Source organism: Mirounga leonina, unplaced genomic scaffold (assembly GCF_011800145.1).
Source record: "Mirounga leonina isolate KUSES-001 unplaced genomic scaffold, KU_Mleo_1.0 Mir_347, whole genome shotgun sequence".
Taxonomy (NCBI): Eukaryota; Metazoa; Chordata; class Mammalia; order Carnivora; family Phocidae; genus Mirounga; species Mirounga leonina.
The window spans coordinates 829,356-852,290 of record NW_023270696.1 but is presented as its reverse complement, the minus strand read 5'-3'; the positions used below and the strand labels follow the sequence as shown (position 1 = coordinate 852,290).

The following is a 22,935-nucleotide window of genomic DNA, read 5'->3' as shown; positions in this document are numbered from 1 at the left end:
TTTAAAAAGTACTGGAACAAACAATCCTAAAATGTGTAAGGAATCAGAAAAGACCCCAAATTGCCCAGGAAATGTTGACAAAGAAAAACAAAGCTGGGGGCATCACGTTGCCCAATTTCAAGCTATATTACAAAGCAGTGATCACCAAGACAGCATGGTACTGGCACAAACAGACATGTAGACCAATGGAACAGAATAGAGAACCCAGATATGGACCCTCAACTCTATGGTCAAATAATCTTCGACAAAGCAGGAAAAAACATGCAATGGAAAAAAGACAGTCTCTTCAATAAATGGTGCTGGGAAAATTGGACAGCCACATGCAGAAGAATGAAACTTGACCGTTCTCTAACACCATTCACAAAGATAAACTCAAAATGGATGAAAGACCTCAATGTGAGACAGGAATCTATCAAAATCCTAGAGGAGAACATACGCAATTACCTCTTTGTCATTGGCCACAGCAACTTCTTTCAAGATACATCTCCAAAGGCTAGTGAAACAAAAGCAAAAATGAACTTTTGGGGCTTCGTCAAGATAAAAAGCTTCTGCACAGCAAAGGAAACAGTCAACAAAACAAAGAGGCAACCCACAGAATGGGAGAAGATATTTGCAAAGGACACTACAGATAAAGGGCTGGTATCCAAGATCTATAAAGAACTTCTCAAACTCAAAACCCAAAAAACAAATAATCAAGTCAAAAAGTGAGCAAAAGACATGAACAGACACTTCTCTGAAGAAGACCTACAAATGGCTAAGAGACACATGAAAAAATGTTCATCATTAGCCATCAGGGAAATTCAAATCAAAACCACACTGAGATACCACCTTACACCAGTTAAAATGGCAAAAATTGACAAGGCAAGAAACAACAAATGTTGGAGAGGTTGTGGAGAAAGGGGAACCCTCTTACACTGTTGGTGGGAATGCAAGTTGGTACAGCCACTTTGGAAAACAGTGTGGAGGTTCCTCAAAAAGTTGAAAATAGAGCTACCCTATGACCCAGCAATTGCACTACTGGGTATTTACCCCAAAGACACAGATGTAGGGAAAAGAAAGGGCACATGCATCCCAATGTTTATAGCAACAATGTCCACAATAGCCAAACTGTGGAAAGAGCCAAGATGCCCTTCAACAGATGAATGGATAAAGAAGATGTGGTCCATATATACAATGGAATATTACTCAGCCATCAGAAAAGATGAATACCCAACTTTTACATCAACATGGATGGGACTGGAGGAGATTATGCTAAGTGAAATAAGTCAAGCAGAGAAAGACAATTATCATATGGTTTCACTCATATGTGGAACATAAGGAATAGCATGGAGGACCACAGGGGAAGGGAGGGAAAACTGAATTGGAAGAAATCAGAGAGGAAGTCGAACCATGAGAGACTCTGGATTCTGGGAAACAAACTGAGAGTTCCAGAGGGGAGGGGTGGGAAGATAGGGTACCCGGGTGATGGACATTAAGGAGGGCACGTGTTGTGATGAGCACTGTGTGTTATATGCAACTAATGAATCTTTGAACACTACATTGAAAAGTAATGATGTATTATATGCTGGCTAATTGAACATAATAATAATAATAAATAATTTTAAAAATAAAATAAATAAAATTAAGGGAAAGAAACAATTTAGATCAATAAATACAAAAAGTTTTAAATTTTCTGAATTTTCAACCAGCTACAATAAACACGAATTATTTTATTAGAAAATAGAACTGTTACAAAAATTAAAAATAAATAAGTTGCTGCTACAAAACTGCAACATAATATATAGTTTACTAGTTTTGTTATAGTTAGAAAGATAGGAGTGGGTGATAATGGTGATATGGGTTAAAGTAAACAGAACAAAGATGGGTAAAAAAAGATATGAGGGAAAGGAGATTGAGGGAGAGTAAGAAGAGAAAAAGAAACACAGAAAAAGTGCTTTATTAAATGAGTTAGTTATATGAGGTCACCAAAAGGAACATATCCTCTGACTGAGGTTCTATAATGAGAACCACCTCATTTGGATGATTTCATTGTCCTGGTGTCTTCAAGCCACGGGTAAAGCAGATGCTCACATTCTCTGTAAAATGCACCATCAGCAAGATTTCGCTGTCCCACACTGGACCAGAGGCATCGTGGAGTGATGGTCTTCACCCTGGATGGAGGAGCGCTCACTCCCACTTGTCCACACCTGGACGGCAGGGAGCCAAAATGCTGGCATCTGGCAGCCGACGTCTATCACTACCAAAAAGGCTCAAAGACAATGGTCAACTCAGGCTTTTCTTCTTGAAGTGTTTCTAATGCACATTTTGTATCATAATTGAAATACATTTCACACAACCTGTAAGAGCAAATTGACAGCTTTATGTTATATTCTTCAAAGAACACTCTCAACATTTTTGCTTTAAAAATCTCACCTCCTTACTTCCCTTAATCTAACACACTTCTAAGCTCTCCAATGCTACACTTCATGCCTAATGTTTTTCTGTTATATTTTCAACCTTCAAGTTTGGAAATGTTTTAACATGTAAATTTAGAGAGAATGGTAATCAATCCCTATGCCTATTACCCAAATTTGACAATTAAAAACCCATGCCCAGGGACGCCTGCATGGCTCAGTCAGTTAAACATCTGCCTTCAGCTCAGGTCATGATCCCAGGGTCCTGGGATTGAATCCCATGTCATCAGGCTCTCTGCTCAGAGGGGAATCTGCTTCTCCCTCTCCCTCTGGCCCCCTCCCCTGCTCATGCTCTCTTGTTCTTGCTCATTCTTTCAATCTTTCTCTCTCTAATAAATAAAATCTTTTTAAAAAATAAATTAAAGAAACAACTCATGGCCAATCTCGTTTCGTCTATCACCCACCTACTCTTCACAACAATGGATTATTACAAACACAGCATTGCATGCATCTATAAACACAACCACAATGCCATTATCACACCTAAAAAAGTTAACAGTGATTCCTTAATATCAACATATGTCCAGTGTTTAGATTTCCTCAACAGGCTGATACATTTTTTTATATGAGGTTTATTTAATCAGAAGGCATATAAAGTTCACACATTGCAACCGTTTGTATGCCTGTCAAGTCTTCTTTGATATATAATTTCTTCCCTCTTGTCTCTTTTTTTTCTCAAGTTTCCCTTGCAACTTAGCTAAGAAATCATACCATTTGTCCTGCACCATTTTTAACAATCTTGATTTGGTTGTGTTATGGATTGAATGTTTGTGTTTCTTCAAAATCCATGCATTGAAGCCCTAATCCTCCATGTAATGGTATTTGAAATGGAGCATTTGGGATCTAATTAGGGTTAAATGAGGTCATGGGGGTGGGTCATCACGATGGGATCAGTGCCCTTATGGTAAGAGATGCCAGGGCACACACTGTCTCACATCTCTGTCTCTCTCTTCCATGTAGGGACATGGGAAGAAGGCAGCCATCTGCAAGCCTGGACGAAAGCTCTCACCAGGACCTGAATCAGTTGGCACTGTGATGTTAGACTTCCCATATTCAAATCTGTGAGCAATACATGTCTGTTGTTTAAGGCGCCCTGAGCTAATGAGACAGGTGGGTTGCCTCCAGAGGTTCCTCAGTCTGTTTGAAGCCTGTCCCTCATCTGCAGAGCGTCCCTCAGGGCTGGGTCAGGGACTCCACACACAGTAATGTCTCAGCTTCATCCTGGCCTCCCTTGCTTTTGTCCTTCTATTTCTCTTCACTCTGAGAATGCTGGCTTTTCCTGCAGCACCTGCGTTCTACTGTGTCTGCATAAGGATGCAAAATTCTGTTTATTCAAACCTGCATTCTAGCCAGTTCTCAGCCTTAAGGTCATGAACTAGAACAGAAGCCCCAGGACTAATAGAATTTATATTATTTGGGTACGATATAGATAATAAATAAACAAGAAAGTGATATAGCAGGTATGTATGATGATGATCACACGATGGTGTAAAATAAGCAAAAAAGGGGGGCAAATATGCTAAACTGATATTTTCAGTAGGATGGTCAGAGACACACACACAGAAGGAGACCTCTAAGCAGAGGATTAAGGATACATGGGAACAAGTCACATGACTGTCAAAGGGGAGAGAGGTCCAGGCAGAGGGAACAGGAAATGCCAAGTTGTGGAGGTGACCGTATTTTTGCAAAACTGCAAGAAGATCAGTGTGTGTGGAGCATAAGGAACACGGATTAGGAGACAATGAATTTGCAGAAGCAGCAGGGGCCAGACCACAGGCAGCCTCAGGCACTGCTATGGGTTTGTGGATCTTACTTTGAATGCGATAGGAAATCACTAGAGCATGAGGGTAGGAATGATATGATCACTTGCTCCTGTTTTAGCTACAACCTCTATCTGCCATGGTCAGGATAATAACAGATGCAGAGTTGCCTGGCAGATGCCACCAGAACAATCCAGACAAGACAGAACGGTGGTTTTGAACCAGGGTAGGAGTCATGAAGCCAGAAGTCAGGAAGAGGTCAACAAGCAGGCATGTTATGGAAGCAGAGCTAACAAGAAATGCCAACAAGCTGGACGTGTGCATAAGAAAAAATAGGTGTCGAAGATGACTTAGAGTGTTTTTCTGTTGTTTTTGGCCTGAGCAAATCTCACTAAGCAACCACTGACAAAGATGAGGAAGAAGCAGATTTTAGGCAGAGGGGGTAATACAGGTTTGGATTTGGACATGTAAAGTTTAGCACCTTTATTAAACATACAAATGGAAAGGTCAGACTAGCATTTGGACATGGAATTTATGCAGGTATAAATTGGCTGGCACAGCATATATATGGTAAAGCCAGAACACTGGATGCTGTCAACACAGGATAAAGTATAGAGAAGAAAAATTAGCTCAGTGATTGAGTCCAGGGGATTCAGCATGTGCAGGTCAGGATGATAAAGAGAATCCACAAAGGAGACTGAGCAGAAATAGCAAATGAAGGAGAAGAAAATCCAGTGTGGAGAAGGTGTGGCCCCTAAAGCCAAGTGAGGGAAAGTTCTTCTGTGGAGAATGATTTTCAGGGCTGACAAAGGTACAGGACTCATTGGGAAGCTCTTACTGGAAAGGTAATGAATACCAGGGGATATCACTAATAATGAAACTCAACACAATGCACACAAGCTGGCTTATGGAATTTCTAATCTTGATGCTTCTGGAGCTCTCTTTTCCCATTTAGAAATCCGAAGAATACCCCACCGTGCAAAGATCTTTGCAGCTAAGAGGAACCATGGACTGTTCTAGGTCTACAAAGTACGTATGGTCCCTTGCAGGGCCATCTACTTCTATTTGGCCACTTTCATTGGGACTTGGGTTTCTTTTGGGAATATGAATGTAAATTCTTTTCACACCCAACTGAACCTTAATTATTCTAACTGTCTGGATGAATTTAAATATGTGGTTTGTGACTCATAAAAAAGTCTGCCCAACCTCAGGCTGAATACAAATGAAGCCACCCTGGGTTTTGATAACTGGTCAACTTGTCCTTAGTACTCTGAACCCTCCCACGTAAATCTATGCAGAGCACACTTACTTCAGGCTTTTTAGGAGGCAGCCCTGCTGTTTTAGCACTTCACAGAGCAGCATGACCCCTAGATCACCCAGGTCATTACTACCCAGGCTCAGCTCCCGCAGGCTCTTGTTGGAGGTCAGAAGTGTGGAAAGATCCCAGCAACAGTGTGAGGTGAGACCACAGCCATCTAATCTGCAAGAAAGAGGGTGATTTAAAGAAAATGCCCCCTTGGGGCGCCTGGGTGGCTCAGTTGGTTAAGCGACTGCCTTCGGCTCAGGTCATGATCCTGGAGTCCCTGGATCGAGTCCCGCATCGGGCTCCCTGCTCAGCGGGGAGTCTGCTTCTCCCTCTGACCCTCCCCCCTCTCATGTGCTCTCTCTCTCTCTAATAAATAAAATCTTTAAAAAAAAAAAAAGGAAATGCCCCCTTAACTATCCTCCAGTTCCCCCAGATCTCAGGCTGCAATGTTTCAAATGCACAAAAAGCACAGGATTAATGAATTTAGAACAATTGTATGTCTCCGTGGTTATTCTTCTCCCCTTTTTAGATGAAAGTATTTTTTTCCAGTCTACTGGATTGTGCAGATCAAATTAGTAATAGTAGTTTGTGAATTGATTTTTCCCAAATTCTATGCCTCTCTCCAAATTTCCCTAAAACACAAGTGCCATATCACCCTATTCTTTTGTGGTGAAAGGAAATCCAGTATTTACCTTTACACCACCAAGAAGTAGAACCCCTCCAAGTCCCATGATCCTATAATAAACCAAACCTTAGCAGAACACCATCCCTTCTCAGATAAAAATCATCCCATCATCATTTCCCCCACCTTAGCCACCATGTATCCCCCTTATTGTAATTAGCTAAGGGACTTACTCCAATATCTGAAGCTTGCAGTTGGGGTGCAAGACGCCCTCACAGAGCAGCTTCACCCCCGTGTCTCCAAGAGCATTGCCCCGTAGGTAAAGGTGTGTGAGCTTCTGGTTAGTGCTGAGCACTGAGGACAGAGCTGGACAGCAACCTGATGTAAGGCCAGAATTCATCAACCTGGAGAAGGAACAAGGAAACGAGGCCTCCATGTTTAGCCTTTCTTGAACATTGAACAGCTATCTTAGCATGGGAATCTCATCTTATCTAAAAAGTGCATCCTTGGGGTGCTTGGGTGGCTCAGTTGGTGAAATGTCTGCCTTTGGCTTAGGTTGTGGTCCCAGGGTCCTGCGATCGAGCCCCACGTCGGGCTCCCTAGGGGCTCAGTGAGGAGTCTGATTCTCCCTCTCTCTGCCCCCCAGTCCAAGCTGGTTCTCTCTCTCTCTCTCTCAAATAAATGAAGTCTTAGGGGAAAAAAAAAAAAAAACAGCTTCATCCTTCTCCTTCAAGGTCAGGAGCCAGCATCTTGGATACTATCTGAGGAGAGCATGACTCCTTGTCTCTGGACCCCTAAGAGAGACGAATAGTCATCAGAGCAGATGCTTTGCTGGGACTGGTGGAAGAGACAGAGCAAAAGCAAACTGATCCAGACTCCTTCCACGTTCTTCTTCCTTCTTACACATATTCTCTCTGCCATCCATGCTGGGTTTTTTTTAACACTTTATTTATTTATTTATTTACAGAGAGAGACACAGCGAAAGAGGGAACATGAGCTGAGGCAGTGGGAGAGGAAGAAGCAGGTCCTCCGTGGAGCAGTGTCACGCATGCTTCCTAACACCACATCTTCCAGAAATACATCCCAGATTATACTTCACTAATAATTCTGAAAACACTGCAAAGACTTGCCTTACTGGGTTCTCACATTAACTGAGCAAGGTGGTAGTGCAGCTGTAACTATTATGTATCTTTTGCAGGTTAGAAATCTGAGGTTTATCAAATCCTGTGTTTCTCTTAAGGTCAAAGAGCAAGTGTTGAGTGGGGAGGGACCTGGACTTAAGCCTTATAGGGCCATCTCTGCTCTGTGGCCCTTCTATCCATATCACTCTTCCTTCTGCACTGGAAGGGGGCTCTCAGAGCATAGAGCTCTAGATTTGCATGACACTCAGTGGGACTAAGATGTTTGGTGTGCTGCACTTGGGTCAAGTTGAATATATTCTCTTACCCAACAGAAGCATGAGGGCTCTGGGGTAGAGAGCTGCATCCCTCCAGCATAGAAGCTCAGAGTGGGGAATACAGTATACAGAAAACCCATATGCTAGGCCTTCAACAAAACCTTGACTTAACAACATCTCATGCAATCACATTCCTTCCTGCCAGAATCCTAAACAATGACATGTCTTTAAGCTCCAAGATGTCTTAGAATCAAGAAAAATAGAAACATAGAAAGTAGCACCAGCACGCGATCAAAAGAAAACACAAATACTTATCTACCTACTGGTTTCCATCTCACCAGTCAAGGATAAATCATAATAAAAAAAAATTGAATATGCAAGACAAACAGGGGAATAAAGCCCAAGATGGATGAGTAAAAAAAACAAGGCAAGGCTTCTAGTAAGAACTTTATTTCTAGGTGAGCATAATCTCATTAGATGGTCCTTAATTAACATGCAGGAGGTATTTGCAAGATTATTAGCTGTTATTAGCTGTTTGTGTTGTCTTGAAATCATATGTTGAAATCTTAACCGGCATTGTGCTGGTAGGAGGTGCAGCCTTAAGAAGTAATTAGATCTAGAGGGTGGAGTCTTCATGATGGAATTAGTGCCCTGATAAAACAGACCCCAAAGACTTCCCTTGCCCCTATTGCCATGTGAGGACACAACAAGAAGGTGGCTGTTGGAAAGCCCAAAACCAGGTGATCTAAGGCACCTTGGGCTTCCAGCCTCCAGAACTATGAGACATGTTTGTCGTTTGAGTCACCCAGACGATAGTATTTTTGTTGCAGCAGCCTGAACAGACTAGATGAAGATGAAGAACAGCAAAGATGAAGACCATTCCAGAAGATTGAAGATAGTCATCCAAAAGTAAAGGAAAAAAATATATATTTTGTGAGTTACAAAATGGCAAGTTTTGCCATCATTTCCCGAAAAAGACTAGAGGGATTATGAACAGATGTTTTACTAGCGGAGCAGCATGAAATGGCAGCACTTACAAGCACAAGGCGGTTTTGTTAAGAATAAGTCACATCTCAATTATCAAACTTAATTACCATTGAGACTGAGTCATGGGTGCATTGAGTGCATAATGAAATGGTTAGGCAATCAAACAACCAAGTTCTACCAGCCAATCCACTTGATTAGAGAGATGTAACCAAGATCACACATCTTGGTCTCAACCAATCCATTTACCCAGTTCTACATTCACTGAGCACAGATATCTTGCCATGTACTATATTGTTAAATTATTGTGTCAAAAGGAAAGATGGCAGAGGAGTAGGAGACCCTATTTCAACTGGTCCCCAGAATTGAGCTGGATATCTACCAGACCACTCTGAGCACCCACGAAACGAGCCTGAGATGTAAGAAGATCTGCATCTCTACAAACAGAATATTGCAGACGGTTGGTTTTGAGATATGAAGCAGGGAGCCCTGATTCCACGGGGCAGATATCAGAACATAAACAGCAGCGAGAGGGAGGCTGTCCATGGGGATCCTACACCACCGGTGAGCGACAGCCTTGCGCGCTGGGGTCTGGGCACAGACTGGCAGACCAGTAGCTGTGGGGAAAGGACTTTAGGGCAGCCCCCAGGGCAGAAACCCAGAGCGGTGGGGTCACGCATGGGACTGGGAGCAGCTGGCGGTTTTAGAAGCACAAAGGGCTGAGACGCGCTCCGACCTGGAGGCAGGACTGGGAGTGCTACGGAAGGGTGCACAACCCAGGACGCTGCAGTTTATAGCAGCACAGACAGAAATGGAGACAGTGTGGCCTGGAGAGCTCACTGAAGAACAGACTGCGGTCTCTCTGCTCTGAGGCAGAGGGTTGGAAACAGTCTCTTCTGCTCTGACTCTCAGAAGAGACATGGAAAGCCACCAGAGAACAAAAGCCCCAAAAACTGATTCCCGCTGAGCCCATCCCCCACCACAGGGGGGCAAGCAAACTCCGCCCAAAGAGGGTTGCATGAGTAACAGTGCAGCAGGCCCCTCCCCCAGAAGACAGGCTGGGAAAAACAAGAGGCCAGCAACCCTAAGGTCCCAAGAAAACAGGTGCATCTTGCTTGAATTCTGGTCAATAATTTGGACTCTATAAATTCCCTCAAACACCCATCAACAGAATGACTAGGAGGAGGACCCCCCAAAAGAAAAGACTCAGAGATTATGACTTATGCTACAGATTTACAAATGGATGCAGATATAACCAAGATGTCGGAGATGGAATTCAGGCTAGCAACTGTGAAGACAATAGCTAGAATGGAGAAATCAATTCATGGCAACATAGAGTCTCTAAGGGCAGAAATGAAAGCTGAATTGGCAGAACTTAAAAATGCTATCAATGAGATCCAATCCAATCTAGATAATCTAACAGCTAGGGTAAGTGAGACAGAAGAACGAATAAGTGACCTGGAAGACAGTATAATAGATGAAAAGGGAAAAGAGGAGGCTAGGGAAAAACAACTCAGAATCCATGAAAATAGAATCAGAGAAATAAGTGACACCATGAAGCATTCCAATGTCAGAATAATTGGACTCCCGGAGGGAGTGGAGAGAGAGAGAGGACTAGAAGATGTATTTGAGCAAATCGTAGCTGAGAACTTCCCTAATCTAGGCAATGAAACAAACATTCGCATCCTAAAGGTAGAGAGGAACCCTCCCAAGATAAAGGAAAACAGGCCAACACCCTGAAATGTAGTAGTAAAACTTGCAAATCTTAGAACCAAGGAAACCATCTTAAGGGCAGTTGGGGGAAGAGATTCCTTACGTACAAAGGGAGGAACATCAGAATAACGTCAGACCTATCCACAGAGACCTGGCAAGCCAGAAAGGCCTGGCAAGACATTCTCTACTAATGAGAAGAACGTGCAGCGAAAAATACTTTATCTGGCAAGGCTTTCATTTAGAATGGATGGCTAGATGCAGAGTTTCCACGTCCGGCAGAAACTGAAAGAATATGTGACCACTAAGCTGGCCCTGCAAGAAATATGAAGGGGGGTTCAATAAAAGGAGAAAGACCCCAAGAGTGAGATACAACAGAAATTTACAGGGACAATCTATAAAAACAACATCTTCACAGGCAACATGATGACAATTAATTCATATCTTTCAATAATCACTCTCAACGTGAATGGCCTAAATGCTCCCATAAAACAGCACAGGGTTGCAGATTGGATAAAAAGATAGGACCCATCCATATGCTGCCTACAAGAGACTCATTTTGAATCTAAAGATACATCCAGACTGAAAATGAAGGGATGGAGATCCATCTTCCATGCCAGCAGACCTCAAAAGAAAGCTGGGGTAACAATTCTTATATCAGACAAATTAGATTTTAAGCTAAAGTCTGTAATTAGACACAGAGAAGGACGCTATATCATTCTTAAAGGGTCTATCCAACAAGAAGATCTAACAATTGTAAACATCTATGCCCCCAACATGGGAGCAGCCATCTACATAAGCCAACTGTTAACCAAAATAGTCATATTAATAACAATACGTTAATTGTAGGAGACCTCAATACTCCACTCTCAGCAATGGACAGATCATGTAAGCCAAAAATCAAAAAGGAAACAAGAGCTTTGAATGATACACTGGACCAGATGGACCTCATAGATATTTACAGAACATTCCACCCTAAAACAACAGAATACTCATTCTTCTCGAGTGCACATGGAACTTTCTCCAGAATAGACCACATACTGGGTCACAAATCAGGTCTCAACCGATACCAAAAGATTGAGATTATTCCCTGCATATTCTCAGACCACAACGCTTTAAAACTGGAACTCAATCACAAGAAAAAATTTGGTAGAAATTCAAACACTTGGAAGCTAAAGACCACTCTGTTCCAGAATGTTTGGGTCAACCAGGATATCAAAGAAGAACTTAAACAATTCATGGAAATCAATGAAAATGAAAATACATTGGTCCAACACCTATGGGATACTGCAAAGGTGGTCCTAAGGGGGAAATACATAGCCATCCAAGCCTCACTCAAAAAAACAGAAAAATCCCGAATTCACCAACTAACTCTACACCTTAAAGAACTAAAGAAAAAGCAACAAATGATGCCTAAGCCATGCATTAGAAAAGAAATAATTAAAATTAGAGCAGAAATCAACGAACTAGAAACCAGAAACACAGTAGATCAGATCAACAAAACTAGAAGTTGGTTCTTTGAAAGAATAAGATCGATAAACCACTGGCCAGCCTTATCCAAGAAAAAGAGAAAGGACCCAAATTCATAAAATTATGAATGAAAGGGGAGAGATCACCACTAACACCAAGGAAATAGAAACAATTATTAGAAATTATTATCAACAACTATATGCCAATAAACTGAGCAATCTGGATGAAATGGAGGCCTTCCTGGAAACCTATAAGCTGCCAAGACTGAAACAGGAAGAAATTGACAACCTGAATAGGCCAATAACCAGTAACGAGATTGAAACAGTGATCCAAAACCTCCCAAAAAACAAGAGTCCAGGGCCTGATGGATTCCCTGGGGAATTCTACCAAACATTCAAAGAAGAAATAATACCTATTCTACTGAAGCTGTTTCAAAAAATAGAAGGAAAACTTCCAGACTCATTCTATGAGGCCAGCATTACCTTAATCCCCAAGCCAGGCAAAGACCCCATCAAAAAGGAGAAGTTCAGACCGATATCCCTGATGAATATGGATCCCAAAATCCTCAACAAAATCCTAATAGGATCCAACAATACATTAAAAGGATCATCCACCACGACCAAGTGGGATTTATCCCCGAGATGCAAGCGTGGTTCAACATTCGCAAATCAATCAGTGTGTTAGAACACATTAATAAGAGGAGGGAGAAGAACCATATGGTCCTGTCAGTTGATGCAGAAAAAGCATTTGACAAAATACAACATCCTTTCCTGATTAAAACTCTTCAGAGTATAGGGATAGAGGGAACATTCCTCAAGCTCATAAAATCCATCTATGAAAAACCTACAGTGAATATCATCCTCAATGGGGAAAAGCTGAGAGCCTTTCCGTTAAGATCAGGAACATGTCAAGGATGCCCACTCTCTCCACTATTGTTCAACATAGTACTAGAAGTCCTAGCAACAGCAATCAGACAACAAAAAGAAATAAAATGTATTCAAACTGGCAAAGAAGTCAAACTCTCTCTTTTCGCAGACGACATGATACTTTATGTGGAAAACCCAAAAGACTCCACCCCTAAATTACTAGAACTCATACAGCAATGCAGTAATGTGGCAGGATACAAAATCAATGCACAGCAATCAGTTGCTTTCTTATACACTAACAACGCAATTGTAGAAAGAGAAATTAAAGAAACGATTCCATTTACAATAGCACCAAAAACCATAAGATATCTCGGAATAAACCTAACCAAAGAGGTTAAGGATCTATACTCTAGGAACTACAAAACACTCATGAAAGAAATTGAAGAAGACACAAAAAGATGGAAAAATATTCCATGCTCATGGATCGGAAGAATAAACATTGTTAAAATGTCTATGCTACCCAGAGCAATCTATACCTTCAATGCCATCCCGATCAAAATCCCAATGACATTTTTCAAAGTGCTGGAACAAACAATCCCCGAATCGCCAAGGAAATGTTGACAAAGAAAAACAAAGCTGGGGGCATCACGTTGCCCAATTTCAAGCTATATTACAAAGCTGTGATCACCAGGACAGCATGATACTGGAACAAAAACAGACATATAGACCAATGGAACAGAATAGAGAACCGAGATATGGACCCTCAACTCTATGGTCAAATAATCTTTTTTTTTAAATTTTTTTAAAGATTTTATTTATTTATTTGACAAAGAAAGACACAGCGAGAGAGGGAACACAAATGGGGAGTGGGAGAGGGAGAAGCAGACTCCCTGCCGAGCAGGGAGCCTGATGCGGGACTCGATCCAGGGACTCCAGGATCATGACCTGAGCCAAAGGCAGTCGCTTAACCAACTGAGCCACCCAGGTGCCCTATGGTCAAATAATCTTTGACCAAGCAGGAAAAAACATGCAAGGAAAAAAGACAGTCTCTTCAATAAATGGTGCTGGGAAAATTGGACAGCCACATGCAGAAGAATAAAACTTGACCGTTCTCTAACACTATACACAAAGATAAACTCAAAGTGGATGAAAGACCTCAATGTGAGACAGGAATCTATCAAAATCCTAGAGGAGAACATAGGCAGTAACCTCTTTGATATCGGCCACAGCAACTTCTTTCAAGATATATCTCCAAAAGGTAGTGAAACAAAAGCAAAAATGAACTTTTGGGACTTCATCAAGATAAAAAGCTACTGTACAGCAAAGGAAACAGTTAACAAAACAAAGAGGCAACCCACAGAATGGGAGAAGATATTTGCAAATGACACTACAGATAAAGGGCTGGTATCCAATATCTATAAAGAATGTCTCAAACTCAACACCCAAAAAACAAATAATCAAGTCAAAAAGTGGGCAGAAGATATGAAAAGACACTTCTCTGAAGAAGACATACAAATGGCTAACAGACACATGAAAAAATGTTTATCATCATTAGTCATCAGGGAAATCCAAATCAAAATCACATTGAGATACCACCTTACACCAGTTAGAATGGCCAAAATGGACAGGGAAAGAAACAACAAATGTTGGAGAGGTTGTGGAGAAAGGGGAACCCTCTTACACTCTTGGTGGGAATGCAAGGTGGTACAGCCACTTTGGAAAACAGTGTGGAGGTTCTTCAAATTTTTAAAAATAGAGCTACCCTATGACCCAGCAATTGCACTCCTGGGTATTTACCCCAAAGACACAGATGTAGTGAAAAGAAGGGCCATATGCACCCCGATGTTCATAGCAGCAATGTCCGCAATAGCCAAACTGTGGAAGGAGCTGAGATGCCCTTCAACAAATGAATGGATAAAGAAGATGTGGTCCATATATACAATGGAATATAACTTAGCCATCAGAAAGGATGAATACCCAACTTTTACATCAACACAGATGGGACTGGAGGAGATTACGCTAAGTGAAATAAGTCGAGCAGAGAAAGTCAATTATCATGTGGTTTCACTTATTTGTGGAACATAAGGAATAGCATGGAGGACATTAGGAGAAGGAAGGGAAAAATGAAGGGGGGAAATCGGAGGGGGAGACGAACCATGAGAGACGGTGCACTCTGAAAAACAAACTGAGGGTTCTAGAGAGGAGGGGGTGGGGGGATGGTTTAGCCTGGTGATGGGTATTAAGGAGAGCACGTACTGCATGGAGCACTGGGTGTTATACAAAAACAATGGATCGTGGATCACCACATCAAAACCTAATGATGTAATGTATGGTGACTAACAAAACATAATAAAATTTAAAAAAATTATTGTGGGTTTTTTTTTGTATTGATTTACTAATGATATACCTTATGTTATAAAAATGTGTCACAAAGAAAATTGAAGAAGAAGATTTAATATTCGAGTGTTTACTATATGGTTGGCTGAAATAATGACTTAAAATAGGATTATCTCATAGAATTACTACAAAACCAAGATTTAGGTATTGTTTTGTCCTTTTTAAATGGAAAAGCTGAGAATCAGGGAAAGTATTTGAAAAATAAGAAGGAGCTTCCTAGATGGACTATGAGGGTGGGAGAGTATTTTGCATACCAGGCAAAAGGAAAGTGGTAAGCAAGGGAAGGAAGAGTAAAAGAGGTCACATTGTTAGGACTAAAAACTTATTCAATATGACTCAGAATGGAGTGAAGGGTGTGGCAGAAGCAATGACCTAGAGCTGATCATGGACAGCTTTGTGTACTATGCTAAGACACAGCAACTACACTCTGACTTCAAAGAACTTTTGAAGTGTGTGTGTGTGTGTGTGTGTGTGTGTGTGTGTGTTAATTTGACAGAGAGAGACAGCTAGAGAGGGAACACAAGCAGGGGGAGTGGGAGAGGGAGAAGCAGGCTTCCCGCTGAGCAGAGAGCGCGATGCGGGGCTCGATCCCAGGACCCTGAGATCATGACCTGATCTGAAGGCAGACGCTTAATCGACTGAGCCACGCAGGTGCCCCCTTTTGAAGTTTTTTGAGAAAAAGCTCAATGTTTTCAAATCTGCATTTTAGAAAACTCCTCTCGTGTTTTGCAAAAGAAGCAAGGGGGTAGAGGGAACTGAAAGTAAAGACAATCTAGGATTTTCCTCTATTTACGGGCTAATCATCTTCCTGGAAAGTCCCATTATCAACAAGGCAGTAATAAAGAAAGGGCAAGAAGGGGACAAAGGATGAGGGTGGAGAATAAGTTATAAGAATTAAAGAATTTTGCAAATGCTCACTGTGTGGCACTTACATAATATGGAGGGGGGGGTGGAGTGCAAAATGCAACCAAAAATAGAGGCCTAAAGTTCAGGACATTTGGCCATACCTAACAAAATATAAAATGCCTAAAATTGTTACTTCATTAATTACATTTATAGGTATCCATCTCAAAAGAAATATCCATACATAAAGTTATATATACAAAATATGTTTTTTCATAGCACTTGTAATATTAAGAAAGGAGAAATTCATCTAAAGGCTTATCATTCTGAGAACTTAAATAAATTACTGTAAAGCATATTATGTAATATTATGCCCAAATCTGTAGATCTGTATATACCAGCATGGTAATAAATTCATGATAAAAATAAGAAGAAATCATAAGACTCCACAAAAAATTGCTAGAACTGATACACAAATCTAGTGAAGTCACGGTATACAAGATCAATGTACAGAAGTCTGTTGCATTTCTATACATCAGTAATGAAGTAGCAGAAAAAGAAATCAAGGAATTGATCCCATTTATAATTGCACCAAAAACAATAAGATACCTAGGAATAAACCTAACCAAAGATGTAAAAAATCTGTACTCTGAAAACTGTAGAACACTTACAAAAGAAATTGAAGAGGACACAAAGAAATGGGGAAAAAATTGGAAGAACAAACATTGCTAAAATATCTATACTACCCAAAGCAATCTATACATTTAATGCAACCCCATCAAAATAACACCAACGTTCTTCAGAGAGCTAGAACAAACAATTTTAAAATTTGCATGGAACCAGAAAAGACTCCGAATAGACAAAGCAATCCTGAGAAAGAAAAGCAAAGCTTGAAGCATCACAATTCTGGACTTCAAGATATATTACAAAGCTGTAGTCATCAAGACAGTATAATACTCACACAAAAACAGGTACATAGATCCATGGAACAGAAATGGACCCTCACCTCTATGGTCAGCTAATCTTCGACAAAGCAGGAAAGAGTATCCAATGGAAAAAAGACAGTCTCTTCAACAAATGGTGTTGGGAAAATTGGACAGCCACATGCAGACGAATGAAACTGGACCATTCTCTTACACCACACACAAAGATAAACTCAAAATGGATGAAAGACCTAAAAGTGAGGCAGGAAACCACCAAAATCCTAGAAAGGAAATCAGGCAGCAACTTATTTGACCTCGGCCATAGCAACTTCTTACTAGACACATCTCCAGAGGCAGGGAAACAAAGGCAAAATGAACTACTGGGATTTCATCAAGATAAAAATCTTCTGCAGAGTGAAGGAAACAATCTACAAAACTAAAAAACAACCTACAGAATGGGAGAAGATTTGTAAATAATATATCTGATAAAGAGTTAGTATCCAAAATCTGTTAAGAACTTATCAAACTCAACACCCAAAAAACAAATTACCCAGTTAAAAAATGGGCAGAAGACATGAATAGACATTTTTCCAAAGAAGACATCCAGTTGGCCAACAGACACATGAAAAGATGTTCAATATTACTCACCTTCAGGGAACTACAAATCAAAACCACGATGAGATACTACCTCACACCTGTCAGAATGGCTAAAAAACACAGGAATCAACAGATGTTGGCAAGGATGTGGAGAAAGGGGACCCCTCTTATGCTGCTGGTAGGAATGCAAACTGGTGCAGCCACTCTGGAAAACAGTATGGAGGTTCCTCAAAAAGTTAAAAATAGAAATACCCTACAACCCAGCAATTGTACTTCTAGGCATTTACCAAAAGGATACAAAAATACAGATTTGGAGACACCTGGGTGGCTCAGTCAGTTAAGCGTCTGCCTTCGGCTCAGGTCATGATCCCAGGTCCCTGGAATCGAGTCCCGCATCAGGCTCCTTGCTCAGTGGGGAACCTGCTTCTCCCTCTGCCTGCACTCTCCCTGCTTGTGCTCTCTCTCTCTCTCACAAATAAATAAATTTAATAAAAAGAAAAAAGGAATGTTAGATGGCACTTCAGCACTATGATTGGGAGCCATTAAAAAAAAACAAAAAACAAAAAAAACAGATTTAAAGGGGCACATGCACCCTGATGTTCACAGAAGCATTATCAACAATAGCCAAACTATGGAAAGAGCCCAAGTGTACATTGACTGATGAATGGATAAAGATGTGGTGTATATATACACAGTGGAATATTGCTCAGCCATCAAAAATAATGAAATCTTGCCATTTGCAATGACATGGATGGAGCTGGAATGTATTAGGCTAAGTGAAATAAGTCAGTCAGAGAAAGACAAATACCATATGATTTCCCTCATATGTGGAATTTAAGAAACAAGACAAATGAGCAAAGAGAAAAAAAGAGAAAGAGACTAATCAAGAAACAGACTAATCAAGAAACAGACTCTTAATTATAGAGAACAAACTGATGGCTACCAGAGGGGGGGGCGATGGGTGAAATAGGTGATGGGGATTAAGGGGTACATTTGTCATGATGAACACTGGGTGTTGTGTGGAATTGTTGAATCAGTATATTGTACACCTGACACTAATTTAACATGGTAGGTTAACTAACTGGGATTAAAATAAAAACTTAAAAAGAAAAAATATATAAAAAAATTAAAATTAAAATAAAAAAAAAAAACATAGTTGAACTAAACAACACCATCAGTTAACTGGATATAATTCATATCTATGGACTACTTCATCAAACAGCAGAGAAATATACATTCTTCTCAAATTCACATGTACCACTCACCAAGACAGACTGCATTCTGGGTCATAAAATATATCTTAACAAGTTTAAAAAATAGAGGCACCTGAGTGGCTCAGTCGGTTAAACATCTGACTCTGGGTTTTTGGCTCAAGTCATGATCTCATGGGTCATGAGGTCAAGCCCTGCATCTGGCTCTATGTTCAGGGGTGGTCTGCTTGGGGATTCTCTCCTTCTGCCCCCCTCCACTCACACACACTCTCTCTCATTTGACAGAAACAGAGAGAGAGAGCACGAGTGGGCAGAGCAGTAGGCAAAGGGAGAGGGAGAAGCAGGCTCCCCACTGAGTAGAGAGCCTGATGCAGGGCTCCATCCCAGGACCCTGTGATCATGACCTGAGCTGAAGGGAGACGCTTAACCAACTGAGCCACCTAGGCACCCCTAAAAAAAATAATAAGTTTAAAAAATAGAAATCAGACCACAATGGAATGAAACTAGAAATAAATAATGTAAAGATAGCTGGAAGATTCCAAAATATGTGGAGACTAAACAACACACTTCTAAATAAAACATGGGTCAGAGAAGAAATCTCAAAAGGGATTTAAAAATATTTTAAACTAAATCAAAATGGAAACACAACATATCAAGATTTGTGAGATGCAGCAAAAGCAGTGTTTAGGTGGAAATTTATAGCATGTATTAGAAAATAATATACTGGAAAATATTTGATATTAGATATGAGAAAGGAATAAAGATATAAGGTTCCACCTTAGAAAACTAGAAAAAGAAGAGCAAGTTAAGTCCAATGTAAGCAGAGAAAATAATGATAAAATTAGAGCAGAAATCAATGAAATTAAAAACAGCAAATTAAAAGAGTAAATCAATGAATCCAAAAGCTGCTTTACTGAAAAGGATAATAAAATTGACAAACCTCTAGCAAGGCTAGAAAAAAAAGAGGACACAAAGTACTAATATGAAAATAAAAGAAGGAAAATCTCTACAGATCCAAAGAATATTAAAAGGATAATAAAAGAATCCTATAAATAATCCTTTGCCCACAAAGTTAATAAGCTAGATAAAATGGACTAATGCTTGAAGAACACAATCTGTCAAACTTACACAAGAAGAAATAGACAATCTGAATAGGCTTTTATCTATTAAAGCAATTGAATCAATAATTAATAAACTTACACACAATTCACACACACATATATAAACACCAGACACACATTATTTCACTGGTGAATTCTAACAAATATTTAAGAATGAAATTTTACCAATTATCTACATCCCTCTCAAAAGAAAGAAGTAAAAGGAATACTTTCAAACTCATTCTATGAGGCCAACATTAACTTAATATCAAAACCAGACAAAGATATTACAAGATAAGAAAATTACAAATACCTCTTATACTGTAGGTGCAAAAACTCAACAAAATATTACCAAATTGAATCCAACAATGTTTAAAAAGAATTATACACCACAACCACATGGGATTTATCCCAGCTATGCAAGACCGAATCAACCTTTGAAAATCACTTAACATTTAAAAATAAATTAATATAACTCATCACATCAAAAGACTATAGAAGAGAAATCACATGATGATATCTTGAATGAGGAAGAAGAGCATTTGACAAAATTCCAATACTCATTCATGATCAGAGTATTCAACAAATTAGAAATAGGGAACTTCCTCAATTTAACAAAGAATACCTACAAAAAAATCTTCTGCTAACAACATACATAGTGGTGAGGAATTCAAAGCTTTCCCACTTAAATCAGGAAAAGACAAGGATGTCCCCTCTCCTTTAATTCATCATACTGGAAGTCCTAGCTAATGCAATAAGACAACAAAAGGAAAAACCATAAAAAGTATACAGATTAGAAAGGAATAAATAAAATTGTTTGGAAATGGCATGATCTTTTACATAGAAAATCTGAAAGAATTTACTAAGAAACTTTTAGAATGAAAAGTGATTAGAGGAAGATTGCAGGATATGAGGTTAAGATGCAAAAATTAATCACTTTACTATATATTAACAATGAAAAGTAGAAATTGAAATAAAACACAATACTATTTATATCAGCACCCCAAAAAGACAAAATACTGGGTACCTAACAAGATATGTAAAAGATCCATATAAAAAAAAAAACTACAAAATTCTGATGAAAGAAATCAAAGAAAAACCAAATAAATGGACAGACAGTCCATGTTCATGGTTAGAAGACTCAATGTTGTCAAGACTCATTGAGTCTTGTAACCATGAATATGGACTGTCTGCCCAATTTTATCTATAGATTTAGTGCTATTTCAACAAAATCCCAGCAAGTGTTTTTAAGATACAAATTGATTCTGAAGTCTATATGGACAAGCAAAATACCCAGAATAATCTACACAATATTGAAGGAAAAGAACAATTTCAGAGCACTGACATTACTGAATTCCAAGAGTTGCTATAAAGCAACAATAATGAGGACAGTGTGGTACTGGCAAAGTAACAGACAAACTGATCAACAGAACAGAATAAAAAGCTCAGAAATAGACCTACATAGTCAACTGATTTTTGACAAAGGAGCAAGGACAATACAATGGACCAAAGTTAATCTTTTCAACAAATGGTGCTGGAACAACTAGACATCCACACACACACACACACACACACACACACACACACACACACACAAAATGATTCAACACTGATCTTAATGCACTTCACATGTAAAAATATTTTTTAATTAACTCAAAACAGATCTAAATGTAAAACACAAAATTATAAAACTCCTAGAACATGAGAAGAAACCTAGATCATCTGGTGCTTGACAATGACTTTTTAGATACAATCCCAAAGGCATGATGCAGGAAAAAAACATAATTGGTAAGTTGGACTTTATTAAAGTTAAAATTATCTTCTCTAAGATACTGTCAAGAGAATAAAAAGACAAGCCATACTGGGAGAAAATATTTCCAAAGACATATCTGATAAAGGACTGCTATTCAGAATATACAAAGAACCCTTAACACCCAATAAGAAAATAAACAACCTGATTTTAAAATGGGCCAAAGACCTTAACAGACACCTTACCAAAGAATACACACAGATGACTAATAAGTTTATGAAAAGACACTCTACATCCTAAGTCATCAAAGAAATGCAAATTAAAAACGAAATATGACTACATGCACATTACAATTGCCACAATGGAAAACTGACAATGCCAAATGCTGCTGAGGATATGAAGCAACACGAGTGCTCATTCATGGCGTTGGGGATGCAGAATGGTCTACACCCTCTTCAGAAAGCAAGTTTGAGGCTTCTTGAAAAACTAAACATCCTTTAATTACATGATGCAGCAATATCTCTCCTTGATATTTACTCTAAGGATCTGAAAACTTATTTCCATGCAAAAACATTCACACAGATGTGTATGCCACCTTATTCATAAATATCAAAACTTGAAAACAAGAGGTTCAATAAGATGATGGAGTAGGAGAAATTCAGAAGATGGCCTCAGAGTAGGAGGACCCTAGTCTCATTTCTTCCCATGAACACAATTAGATAACTATCAAATCATCGTAAATACCCCAGAAACTGACCTGAAGACTGACAGAGCACACTGTACAACTAAAGGGACATAGGAGACCACATTAAAGAAGATGGGAAGGTCGGAGACATGGTTTGGGGGAGAAACGGGTCGTGGGTGCCTGGTGGGGAGGGAGCCATAGTCACAGAGAAGGGTCAGAGAGAGGGGAGCACATAGGGGAAAGTACCAGGAGAACGATTCCCCAAAGGCATTGGCTGGGAAAATGAGAGGGGCTGAATTTGTCAGCAGGCTTGACTGGAATACAGACTGGAGGGTGCTACCCTACTCCTGGAGAGAATACAAGCAAACAACATAGGAAGATGTCATTGAAACAGTGATCTGAAAATGGTTGGGGCAAACAGTGGGACAATTATTCCCTCTTCTTGGAGCACTTTCCTGAAGGCAACATTCAAGGAGATGCCTCTCCAGGAAAAAAGGAGATGGCTAGTGCCATTTCCCTCCTCCATCCCTCAGCATAAACACAGAACCACCTGAAGAAAGTAAGGCAGCACCCACAATGGCTGCCTAGCCTGCTTACACCAAGACCCACAGCCCTGTGCTCTGGAGTGACTGCCCTTCTCAGTAAAGCTCACCTCACTCTCAGCATGGTGGGCCCCTCCCCCCAGAAGACCACACATAGCCCTGCCACATCTCCTGACCAGAGAGTTCTGCAGGGCCCCTTGATCTCATGGAAGTGCTGTCAGGTCTCATTTCACAAGCAGACCAGAACACACCATGTTAAAACTCACCACATGCAAGTCAGAGACCAAACACTGCCCACAGCAAGCAAGCAGCGCTTCTTC

At 40.0% G+C, this 22,935-nt stretch overlaps 1 protein-coding gene across 3 annotated transcripts in view; it reads right to left on the bottom strand.

Moving 5' to 3' along the window:
• Positions 1-1,696: 1,696 nt before the first annotated feature.
• The window catches only part of NLRP3 (NLR family pyrin domain containing 3), a 48,759-nt gene continuing 27,520 nt past the window's right edge, over positions 1,697-22,935 (bottom strand). For all 3 annotated transcript variants that reach the window (XM_035029955.1, XM_035029957.1, XM_035029956.1), the window contains 3 exons: positions 6,375-6,545; positions 5,523-5,693; positions 1,697-2,336 (listed from right to left, as the gene is read on the bottom strand). In XM_035029955.1, coding sequence (XP_034885846.1) covers positions 2,237-2,336; positions 5,523-5,693; positions 6,375-6,545 — 442 coding nt within the window. In that variant the 3' untranslated portion in view covers positions 1,697-2,236. The remainder of the gene's footprint in view (positions 2,337-5,522; positions 5,694-6,374; positions 6,546-22,935) is intronic.